Raw genomic sequence first — 12,555 nt, forward strand, 5'->3', positions numbered from 1 at the left:
GCGTCCCAGGCTGCAGCAGTACGCCATAGGAAAGGCGATACTGGGAAGTGCATTTATTCGTCGGATAGTTCGGCTTCAGGAAGGAGTAGGCATTTTGTCGAAGTATCGCGTCCTCTCAAGAGGTCATACTTGCCGACCTCGTCACAGGATGAAAGTGTTTTTGAACAAGAAGGTTGGAGTAGCCCTGAGATTTTTTCATCGGAGGATGAAGAAGCAATCCCTATCAAGAGGAAGAGGATTTCTCGTCCTTTAGAGGTGACTAGCCGTGCGGTGAGCAGTGTTTCCCCTATTAGAGAAACTCCGCTGCGTAGACGTCAGGATCGCTCGCCTCTTCGTTTTAGCCCAGTGCGTCCTCGATCTCCTCCGCCTCAGGAGTCTCGTAAGGAAGCGGAGACTAAGGAAGTTCTGCGGGACATGCAGGAGAAATTGGCAGTGATTGTTAAATCATGGGAAAAGCCCGAACAACCTTCAGCTAGACGTAAGGACTCGTCTCTCCCGGTTAAGTCCTCCAAGAGGACGCAGGACGTCAGTTGCCTCCTCGTTCTCAGGCGGGATCTTCTCGTAACCCAGGACGCAGTGTGTCCTATAGGAAGGACGAATCTCCGACACTGCAGGACTCAGGACGCAAGAGGAAGAGTGATGGACGCATGGTGGACGCAAACGTTACAGAGGACGCAGGACGCAGGCGGCAGCATGTGGAAACATCTTCCCGACAAGGAAGAGAAGGGTTTTACAAGGAGGCAGTTCCGCATTCGCTCTCCAGGCAAACTGTGGATAAGGATCCCGCTATGGAGGGTCATCAGGATCTTGGATTTCAGGATATTTCTTCTCAGGAGGAAGACTTTGTTGAGTTTTCGGAAGAGGACAAGAATGTGGAAGCTCCTTCCTCGGACTACAAGAAGCTAACCGAGTGCCTCCTTTCATTGTTTGAAGGAGATTTTCAACCTTCAGCCCCGCTATCTCCTCTATCTCAATTTTCGAAGACGAAAGCACCCAAGAAATCTTCTTTTTTGAAAATGACCTTGTCGATTTCAGCGAAGAAAGCCTTCAACGTATTAATGAGTGGTTGAAGGAGAAGAGAGAGTCGGGGAAGACTTCTTTTGCTTTCCCTCCCGCCAAATTGGCTTCGAAGTCTGGTGTTTGGTACGCTACGGGGGAAAGTCTTGGCCTGGGAGTTCCTGCCTCCTCCCAGGGAGACTTTTCTAATATAGTGGACAGCTCCCGTAGGCATGCCTTACACGCAGCCAAAGTGTGGTGGACTTCTTCAGAGTTCGACCATTTGCTAAAGGGTATTTATCGGACTTTTGAAGTTTTTAATTTTCTTGATTGGTTGTTGGGTGCATTGGCTCGGACTTCAGAGATGGGAGATTCTTCAGACTCTGATTTACCTAGAAGTATCATGTCCTGTATGGATAAAGCCTTGAGGGATGGAGCTAATGAACTTGCTTCACTGTTTACAGCAGGTGTTTTAAAGAAAAGGTATCTTTTGTGCTCGTTCGCTGCGAAAGGAGTCTCGAACGCGCAAAAGTCGGAGTTGATGTTCTCCCCACTTTCAGGACAGCTTTTTCCACAGGATATCATTAAGGATATCGCACTTTCCCTTACTCAGAAGGCTACACAGGACCTGCTGACGTCTTCAGTAAGGAAGTATTTACCCTCTAAGGTAGTGAAGAAGACACCGAAGGAAACAAGGACAGCACAGCAGCCCTTTCGGGGTAGGACTTTTTCCCGACCAGCCTTTAGAGGGAAAAGAGTTCCGGCCAAAAGAGGTTCGAAAACCTCAACCAAACAGTGAGTTAGAAGTCCTCCAGACGTGTGTTGGGGCCAGACTTTTAGACTTCTGGGAAGTCTGGCAAAACAGGGGAGCGGATCCTTGGTCTGTAAGTGTAACGAAGGAAGGCTACAAGATCCCCTTCCTAAAGAAACCACCTCTCGCTACAGCTCCGAGAGCCCTAGGGGCTCATTACATCGATTTAGAGAAGAGAGAGGCTCTTTGGCATCAAGTTGTCAGTATGTTAGAGAAGGGAGCCATAGAACCTGTTCTGGATCACGAATCCCCAGGTTTTTACAACCGTCTTTTTCTGGTAACGAAGTCATCAGGAGGTTGGAGGCCAGTACTGGACGTAAGTCAGCTAAACTTGTTCGTAGAAAAGACCAAGTTTACGATGGAGATGAACGATTCAGTACTGGCAGCGGTACGACCAAGGGACTGGATGGTAACGCTGGACCTTCAGGATGCGTATTTCCGTATTCCGATTCATCCAAGGTCCAGGAAATATTTGAGATTCGTGATCCAGGACAAGATATACCAATTCAGAGCCCTTTGCTTCGGGCTTTGCACGGCCCCTCAAATCTTTACAAGGATGATGGCGAACGTGGCGAAGTGTCTTCATTTGTTAGGAGTCAGAGTCTCTCTCTACTTGGACGATTGGCTCATAAGAGCACAATCAAAGCAGCAATGTCTGGAGGACACGGACCTCACATTGGATTTAACAAAGCAGCTGGGTCTGATGGTTGAAACCTAAAAAGAAAAATTCACATCTGATCCGCCCCACACAGGAGCTAGTTTATTTGGGGATTCTGATATCCTCAGTGACTTTTCGGGCTTTTCCGTCACCCGAAAGGCAGACCATGTGCCTTCGGAAAGTGCAAGAATTCCTGTCGAAAGACCAATGCTCGGCGAGAGAGTGGATGAGCCTGCTGGGGACACTCTCTTCGTTAGAGCGGTTCATTTCCCTAGGGAGACTTCACATGAGGCCCTTACAGTTCTTTCTGAATGAAGTCTGGCCAAGAAGATCGAACAGATTCCTTCCTGTTTCCAATTCCTTTAAAGATAAAAGAGGAATTAAAGTGGTGGCTAGCCCCGGGAAGGTTAGCAGAGGGTACGTCACTCCAGCAGAGGAACCCAGACCTGATATTATTTTCCGACGCGTCAGACGCAGGCTGGGGAGCGACGCTGGGCCCTCGAGAGGAGTCAGTCCTTTGGAACGAAGAAGAGAAAGCTTGGCACATAAACAGGAAGGAACTGATGGCGATCTTCTTGGCTCTGAAAGCGTTCAGACCGTGGATCAGCGGCAAAGTGGTGCAGATCAACGCGGACAATACCACAGCTCTGGCATACATACGAAAACAAGGAGGGACCCACTCGTTTTATCTTTGCAACTTGGCGAAGGAGATTCTTCTGTGGTTGGAGAGAGAAAACGTCACCCTGCTCACCAGGTTCATTCAAGGGGAGAAGAACGTCAGAGCGTACCTGTTGAGCAGGGAGGGACAAGTGCTTTCCACGGAGTGGATCTTGCATCATCAAGTATGCCAGAGGCTGTGGAAGCTTTGGGGCAGGCCAGTGGTGGATCTTTTCGCTACCGCAGCGACAAAGAGGTTACCGAATTACTGTTCTCCAGTCCCGGACCCTCTTGCAGTCGCAGTAGATGCCTTCCTACTAGATTGGACAGGGCTAGACGCGTATGCATTTTCCCCGTTCAAGATTTTAGGAAGGGTAATGAAGAAATTCAGAGAAAGTCAAGGAACAAGGCTGACTCTAATAGCTCCATACTGGCCGGCCCAAACATGGTTCACAGAGGTACTGGAATGGACAGTGGATTCTCCGAGAAGTCTACCCACGAGAGTAGATCTTCTCAAACAACCCCACTTCGACAGGTTTCCACAAGAAAACACCCTCGCTCTGGGTCTGACTGCGTTCAGACTATCGAAAGACTTGTCAGAGCGAGGGGGTTTTCTAGAGAAGCAGCGAAGGCAGTTGCGAGAGCACGAAGACCTTCAACTATCAAAGTGTACCAGTCAAAGTGGGAGAACTTCCGCAAATGGTGTAAGAATCGGAAGATTTCTTCATCCAGTACCTCTGTGACCCAAATTGCAGATTTCCTTCTGTATCTGAAGAAGGAAGTGGGTTTGGCAAATCAAACCATTAAAGGTTATAAATGTATGTTCTGCAGTGTTTAGGCACAGAGGTTTAGATCTGTCCAATGACGCAGATCTTAGAGATCTTCTCAGATCTTTTAATACGAAGAAGGATCGACATTGCAGAGCTCCTTCTTGGAATTTGGATGTCGTTCTCAAATTCTTAGAAACGGATAGGTTTGAACCTATGGACAGTGCTTCTTTGCGAGAGCTAACGAAGAAGACTATTTTCTTGGTAGCCTTAGCTACAGCTAAAAGGATTAGCGAGCTGCAAGCTATTAACAAACAAGTAGGATGGAAGCACAACAAAGCAGTTTGTTCGTTTCAAGAGGAATTCTTAGCCAAGAATGAGAATCCTTCGCATCCGTGGCCAAGGTCATTTGAGATTGCAGGACTGGCTGATCTAGTAGGTCAAGAACAGGAAAGGGTTCTTTGCCCAGTAAGAGCTTTACGTTATTACGTAGAAAGAACAAGAAGCATTAGGGGGACTTCAGGTTCTCTCTGGTGTTCTGTCAAAGATCCTACTAGACCTATGTCTTAGAATGCTATGGCTTTTTTCGTAAGAGAAGTCATTAAGGAAGCACATTTGCTTTGCCAGGAAGAATGCTTCGGCTTGCTTAAGGTTAAAGCTCACGAGGTGAGAGCGGTAGCTACGTCCTTGGCATTCAGAAAAAATTTAGCCCTCAAGGACATTATAGATTCTACGTTTTGGAGGACAAATTCGGTCTTTGCCTCGCATTACCTAAGAGATGTGAAGACAACTTTTGATAATTGTCAAACGTTAGGCCCGTACGTATCCTCAGGTACAGTACTGGGCAAAGGAGTTTCCACCCCATAACCTTCTAACATGCTAGGCTATTATTTTAATTAGGTTATAGTGTTTTATGGTTGTCTGAGAAGGTTATTACCTGCTCAGTTTTTTGGTGTAGTATTTTGTTATAGTGATTGTGTGTGGTTCAGGTGACTAACTTTCCTAGCATGAATGCCCGTGGTAAATGAGGGCTAGGGTTCTCTGTCAGCAGATTGGTCATGTCCAGTTGTCAGACCCTTGTTATTAGCTTTCTCAACAAACAGGTCACATCCTAGTTGAGAGCTACTAAGGTTTAGCAGGCTAAGAGGCAGGACCTACGAAGTCAGCTACCTTAGCAGGTAAGGAACCTAATAGTAATTTTAAAAATTAGTTAATTTTTGAATTATGACGATGTTGCTGTCTATGACCCACCTCCAAATGTGTCAATCAGCTATATATATACCTGCCAGGTAAGTGTCATGCATAAAAATGATATTGTTATGATACAATAAAGTTTTATGCATACTTACCTGGCATGTATATATATAGCTTATCCTCTTGTCGCACTGGCAGAATTTCAAAACTCGCGGCAACCGCCAGTACACTGGTAGTTCAGGTGATGGCCACCCCGTTCCCGTGGCGCTGGTGCTCGGAACCATTCCCGTTTTCCTCAGATTTTCTCTGAACCCTGTCTCCTGAGGGGAGGAGGGTGGGAATTTAATTATATATACATGCCAGGTAAGTATGCATAAAACTTTATTGTATCATAACAATATCATTTTTCTGCATGTATAACAGGAATAGTTTTGTGCCTCTTGTCTAGCGCCATAAAATTAATGATTTAAGGCACCATAACGCACTAAGTTCTGGTTATATAGAATACCTAACAGAGGCGCCATTAACCGGATATTGGCACCATAAATCACTTGAGTTTTGGTTAATGGCAATTTTCGCTTGTTAGCACCCCGCTGAGAATGGAGCCCCTGTCGATAACCGTTGACTGCCAGTATTGGGACATCCTCAATACTGAGCACCATTACATCAGATGCTGTTGAGGATTTCTGATGGAAATTCAGAACCGCTTAAATAGTGTTGCTGGTTATCCCTTGAAGACTTTTTTTAAAGTCATGCGAATAGAGACTATAGTGCCTTCAAAAGCCACCAGTACAGGAAGTAATCCTCATGAACAAATTGAAATAATACCATAAATGAATAAATATGTAAATAAAAATATATAAAAAAAGATAATGAAACAGATTTTTGAAATAAAATAGATAAATTTAGGTACTGGGAGCAAGCTGACAAAAAACCTAAGGCCAAAAAGAAATGAAAGCGCCTCAGTGGCATGGTTGGTATGGTGTTTGTTTCCCACCTCGGTGGTCGCAGGTTCGATTCTCGGCCATTTCATTGAGGAGTGAGAGATGTGTATTTCTGGTGATAGAAGTTCACTCTCGACGTGGTTCGGAAGTCACGTAAAGCCATTGGTCCCGTGGCTGAATAACCACTGGTTCCATGCAACGTAAAAACACCATACAAACAAACAAACAAAAAAAGAAATGAAATTTGTCACTTAAATCCCTTTGGAGACAGAAGACTCACGAAGATACAACCCTGTTTTCATAGTTACAACTGGTTCTGATACTGTGACCAGTTTGGACTATAAACGCTCAGAAACTGGAAGGATCAGTGGCACAGTACTTGCCACTGATATTGACATGATGCCTCAATGTGATCCTTTCCAGATGACAAATGCCTCATCAGTGAAAGGAATCAATGATTGAGATGGAATTCGTGGGATATTGCAGATTTTCCCAGTACATACTATGACAATATGCCAGCAAGAGGTTGGGCTTCTTAGCAACCCCTCACAATACATACATGCTGTTTCTCCAGATGGCACAGGCAAGGTAATGGCACTTGTCAGCAGTCCACCTCGCCACAGGGTTGCTCATTGTAATAACAGACTCCCTCCCTGTCAAGATGGACAACAGCCTCAACCAGGTGGATGTTAGACAGAATCTCCTTGCAAATGATCGCTAACCTGCTTCTGCATCCAGAAGTGGTCCTGTTTGTCACACATGAAAGCTATCAACTTCCAGTGTATGTCTTCGAAAGTTGGAGATGCATCTCTACAAAATGGAACAAATGGAGGACATTGTACCTTTTTCCTCCATTGCTCCAGATTTTGAAGGTTTAGAATAAACTGCTAATATTCAATGGAACTGTCTACCAAGCAAGAAAATAAATCCTAATGCTAACTGCTGTTCTGTCCCTGACATGAAAAGGAGAAGTCATCTAAATGTCCTCTTTTCTGAGCTGTGCCCTTCACGTGTGGGATTTACAACAAAGTCCAATGTGAATTTTAATCACTTAACATTGTTAGGTACCTGGTGCAAAACTACGGTGTAACATCAGTCTGTATGGAAGGTGTGGTTTGATGATCACACTGAGAGCCAGTTGAGCCTTTGTTGAAACAGTTTTTACATTTTTTGAACTATCTGTTGAAGGACAAGCACCTTGTTGCTATTACAGTTATATCATACTGGCCACATTACCGAAGTCAGTGTCGTATGGGTGCGGCATTGGTTGAAATATACATAGAAGTTTTCAGTTTCCTTCTCTGGTCCTTTTGCATTGCAAAGACTAGCTTCTGCAAGGCATCCCATTACCAGGTCCCTGAAAAAGGTTCTCTGATCCCTGTCATCTCAGTTTAGAAGTCTTGATGCAACTATAACTCATAGCTGCAAAAGGCAGTCTTCTTATTATCTTTGGCATCCTGGTTCTCTTAGACAGGGATAATGTTTTATCATTCACACACTTAGCCATCACTGTTGTCTCTGGCTTGTCATTTCTGGCCAAGAGTGAGGACTCTTTGAAGAAGAGCCTTATTTTTCTGTGGGAACTGAGAATTATTGATAAGACATTATGCTCGGTCCAGGCACTTCAAGTTTACCCAAATGTCATGACAAATGTTCTAGATGGTCCATTTTCTTACATCCTGTCACAAAACAAAGCCACTTTCTCTGGGCGGGCTGAGAATGGTCTTATTAACCCTAATTAGAAAGCAGAGTCCTACCCCCTTCTTGATACACATGATGCCAACGGGTGGGTGCTTCCCTGGGTTTTTTAAGAGACTTTTCTATTGAAGAACTTTCCAGGTTTACAAAGTGATCATCAGAGGCAGTGTTCCTTGAACACAGCTGCCTGGAGATCACACATTTGACTACACGGTGTTGGTAGGCGTATGGTAAGTCCCAGTCCTATGTGCACCTTAGTGGAAAGCAAAGGGCCTTCTTGATGCCATGGTAATTCTAAGGTATTGCTTGGGACACAATAATTCTATATCCCAGTCTGCATAATTAGGTAAGTCATTTTACCTTATGGTTATGCTTTTAGGATTAAGCAATATATCCCAAGACTGAGATGTTTTCATTGTCAAGAATGTGGTCATATGTTAGAATCTTCTTAGGATCATGCAGGGTGACAGACAGAAAATGAGGAAGCTAAAAGACAGAGTGTATGAAGAAAGTAGAAAAGACAAGACAGGAAGCTGAAACACAGAGCGAACATGGAGCTTCACATAATAAGACTCAAGCTCGAGACTGAAGGATGGTAAAAAGCACTGGCTTCCATATAGTCATAGCAAAACCAAAATTACTTTTTAATGAAAAGCATGGCAACATGGATACTTTCATAGAAATATTTAACAGGTTTACAGAAAGCCAAAACAGGTATAGGAATGAGTTGGCTGTATGTTTACGCCCATTACATACTAACAAATAAAGGTTTGCAAGTTTTTCCTGGTATACCTTGTGAGGAAGTTCTGCTGTGTGATATCTTTAAAAGAGCATGATAAAGTTATTTGAGATGACTGCAGAAGGGTTTAGGAAGAAATTTTGTGAGACTGCCTGTCATTTTGTAAGTAGGTACAGAAATATTTCAGTGTGTAGATTGAAATGGCAGAATGCAGGAAAGAGCTTAATGATTTGGCAGCTTTGCTAACCTCAGAACAGTTCATCAGTATTTCTTCAACTGAGATGTCACTTTTCATTTGGGAAAGTTTATCAAGACACATGGTGAGATGAAGAGCTTGTAGAGCAGTGCGTACATGGAGGCTCACAGGCTAAGCTTAGCGCAATGCCAGAAGTCAGCAAAGAAGATTAGTGGTGTATCCAGAGACCCAAGGATTGTAGGATGGCCAAAAAAATATGCAGTTCTACGCATTTGTAGAGGAGTTTTACGTATTCACAAATTTTAGCTATTGGGGGGGATGGTGGGGTACACATCCCCCACAAATACGGGATGGTTTACTGTATGTCCAGATACTTATGAAAAGATATTTATTATATTGTTTTGCATTGCATAAAGTTACTGGATGTGGCATGAATATTATGGTATTTGAAAAATACAAAAGCTTAACATACTCTGATAAAGGGGGCATAACGTTTATGTAGAAATAATACTCCGATTTTTATGACATTTTTGTATGTTATACATATGTATATTAGGTGATGTTCCAGAAGAAATTTAAGCGTGATCGGATGATTATTTTGGATTTTATTAAGAAAATGAAAAAAATTATAAATAATAAAAATGTAACTCCTTCATTTTTAGAGCTATTGCAATGCGGCTTCGTACACAGAAAGCATATTACAGTAGGAAAAAATGTTGGGAACAGTTTTCCCATTTTTCCTTTTTTTTTTTTTGGTTGGGGGCGAGGTGGGATTTTTTTTTTAGCACTTGTGGAAAAAGCTTACCTTAGAGCAAAAACATATTAGTTCAGACTGCGTTTCCTTCTTTCTAATAGTTCTTAGTGTTGTTTTGCCTGGTTTCTGGCTCTAAGTCCTCCCACCCCCAAAAGGGGTATTATTCGCGCAAAACGAAGGCTCCTAATGACTGTTTTCATTTTTTTCTTATATAAACCTAATTTATTAATTGTTTTGATTTTATATCACCTACTCTCGTACGTCTGGGAGCAACAGTGGCTTATTCCTCGGTGAGTGCATGGTTTGAGAGAGGCAGAAGTCAGACAGCAAAAAAGAAATGCTGAAAGTAAAAAGCGGCACTCCTTCCCCTTTAAAAGTTTGGGACCTCAGACCATGCATTCACCAAGGAATAAGCCATTGTTGCTGCCAGACATACAAGAGTGGGTGATATAAAAATCAAAATAATTGATAAATTAGGTGAATAAAGGAAAAAAGGACAAAACGTAGTTGTTAGGAGCCAAACGTCAGCCTTACCTCACTGTGTGTGGGGGAGGGGGCCAAAACCTCATCAGTCTTAATATTTTGAAAAAATTCTTTGTTCACATGATAACGAAGGTGTTGCTCATGTCTTGCGGCCATTTAACCAGTATTTTTAAAATTTCAAAAATATTCATCAAAAATTGAAGAGTGTGCCCCCCTAAAGTAAAAGGATTAAAAAAAGTATAGATTAAATCAACAAACTGAGGCATAAAGTGATATCGGGCATTTCTTATAACCTCACTACTTACCAGCCTTTGTTGTACATTATGTTCAGATACATGTCTTATACCAAGTGTCTTGGTTAGTGTCTCAGTTAACAGAATAGGTTAATGTCCAAATTAATCCGGTATTATTTCAATTGTTTTAATTTTTTTTTTCCCAGTCATTTTAGGTGAGTTGTTATTGGATATTTTCCATTTAAATTGCCATATGGAAGTATTGCTAAGAATTGTGCAAATTTAGGAGTTATTTTTCACATATAAGGCAAAATTGAGCTTTACTAATAGTAACTTTCTCCTTACCAGGTACTTATAAATTGAAGAAGGTAAAACTACAGGAAGAAGGATTCAACCCCAGCACTATTCAGGATTGTTTGTATTTCTTGGATGGCAAGCAAAAGTCATATGTTCCTCTTACTGCAGACCTGTATAATAAGATTATCACTGGTGAAGTACGAGTGTAATGCCATGGGTCCTTTTTAAAGTATTTTAAGTACTTCAATCAACTTTTATGAATTTGTGTTCTACATGACTTTTGCTTAGTGAAAAAGTGAAAGTTTACATTGTTTATACTTGTTTATACTTGTAATAGGTGAACTATATTTCTGTAATTATACTGACTGTAGGAAGAGCACCCAAATTTTTGCAAGCTCATGATGGTTTAGTTTTCTAATCAAGTGACTTTGCAATGGAAATAGAAGGGAACTTCTTAAATACTAATGTAAAAGGACTGGAGCTAAAGTGCAAAATTGGAGGTACTGTAATATGTGAGCTACTTTTGCTTTAGGGGAATATTTTCAGCACACCCTCACTACCTATTTTGAAAATTCTGGTAATAAATGGCACCTTTCCTCCCTTGCTGTAGGACAGCAAAGTATTGCAAATAAGATTTATTTACTCATAACCAAGAAAAGTTTTGAGAAACTTGTAAAAAGGAAAAAATCTATTTTGTAAACAACTTGAAAATTTCACTGCACAAATAAAGAAGAATTAATAATGAAAAAGTGAATAAATGTGAAAGCAGTTAATTTTGCAAATGTAATTTGGTAGGTATTACATAATGAAAGGAACTATTATAGTATAGTACAATAGCTGCAGGTATCCAGCCTACATCTACTACAATTATACTCCAACAGTCTAGTATATAACCCATTCTTAATTTAGAGGGCTGATATTTTGCTAACTGTGTATTGTTAGTTTTTAATAACCATTTTAAGATAAGGATAAAATGGACAGAGTACAGGTTGAAAATCACATTACAGTATAATTCGTCAAGTGTTTGTTTACTTGAATTTATATACAGTGGTTCAATCAGACCAGTGAGTCACATTTCCAGGCTCTTATAGAACAGGCCTACAGAATTTCTTTTTACATTAAAAAAGTAATAATTGCAGCTCAGTAGAAGGGCAGATGAAATGGAAGAAAATAGTATTCCTTGAGTTAGATAGAAAACTGCAAAGAACCCTTGTATATCATATGAAGTGCACCATACAAACACTGAGAAGGTAATAAAGAGAAGTTGAATGTATTGTAAGTGACTTGCATGCAGGGTTCATAATAAAGGATAATCTGACTTATTGAGACTCAGTTTAAGCCTAAAATTAGGGTGCTGATTGGTATAGTTTTCAAATTGTTAATTACCTACTATTGTAGTGTTCTGGTTTATCCAAGTTTTCAGTGTAAAAGTAAACTTTGAGTGGCTTAGTGCAAATGTAGTACATTTTTTATATATCCTTGAATGATAATTCAGGAAGAATCATAATGTAATTACTAGTACAGTACTAACCAAACTATAGTGTGTATAATTAATGGTTACGCAATAAACATTGGTTTTCATAATTTTCTAAGTAATATTTAAAACACTGCAACTGTTTGAAGAAAGAGATTAAGCAAAAGAAAAATGTTTTTCCTGTGCAGTGGTTCTATAGGCTACAGAATACTGTAGTAATATTATTTTTTTTTTACAAACCTTTTCGGTTTTCAAATTAGGAAACAGTGTGTATGAGAAAATAAATGGAAAATGTTTCATGGGAAAAATTAAGTTGTTCAAATCAACTTTTAGTGGTGATTTTAAATGTGTTTACAGTAGCCCCCTCTTAGTCATGGGGGATGGGTACCCACCAGACCCCCATGCAAATACTAACTATAATCTGCAAATACTTAAAACCCCTCTAAAAACAGGTCAAACTTTATTTGGATAATTAAAAAAAAAAATGTGTATACCTGAGTATTTTAATAGTTTTATCACGAAAAGTGCATTTAGTCATGAAAATGATACGAAAATACAGTATTATGTGAATATTTCCTAGTAAAAAATACCAGGAATAGGTGGATTTTCTGCAAATAGTTGGAGTTTACTGTATTGCCATGTTTGTTTTTATAA

The 12,555-nt window shown here is 41.0% G+C and overlaps 1 protein-coding gene across 6 annotated transcripts in view; it reads left to right on the forward strand.

The window, feature by feature from the left end:
* Positions 1 to 11,745, forward strand: part of LOC135216379 (long-chain fatty acid transport protein 4-like) — a 447,308-nt gene extending 435,563 nt beyond the window's left edge. For all 6 annotated transcript variants that reach the window (XM_064251648.1, XM_064251647.1, XM_064251650.1 and 3 more), the window contains exon 15: positions 10,479 to 11,745. In XM_064251648.1, coding sequence (XP_064107718.1) covers positions 10,479 to 10,636 — 158 coding nt within the window. In that variant the 3' untranslated portion in view covers positions 10,637 to 11,745. The remainder of the gene's footprint in view (positions 1 to 10,478) is intronic.
* Positions 11,746 to 12,555: the final 810 nt, after the last annotated feature.

Source organism: Macrobrachium nipponense, chromosome 6, assembly GCF_015104395.2.
Source record: "Macrobrachium nipponense isolate FS-2020 chromosome 6, ASM1510439v2, whole genome shotgun sequence".
NCBI lineage: Eukaryota > Metazoa > Arthropoda > Malacostraca > Decapoda > Palaemonidae > Macrobrachium > Macrobrachium nipponense.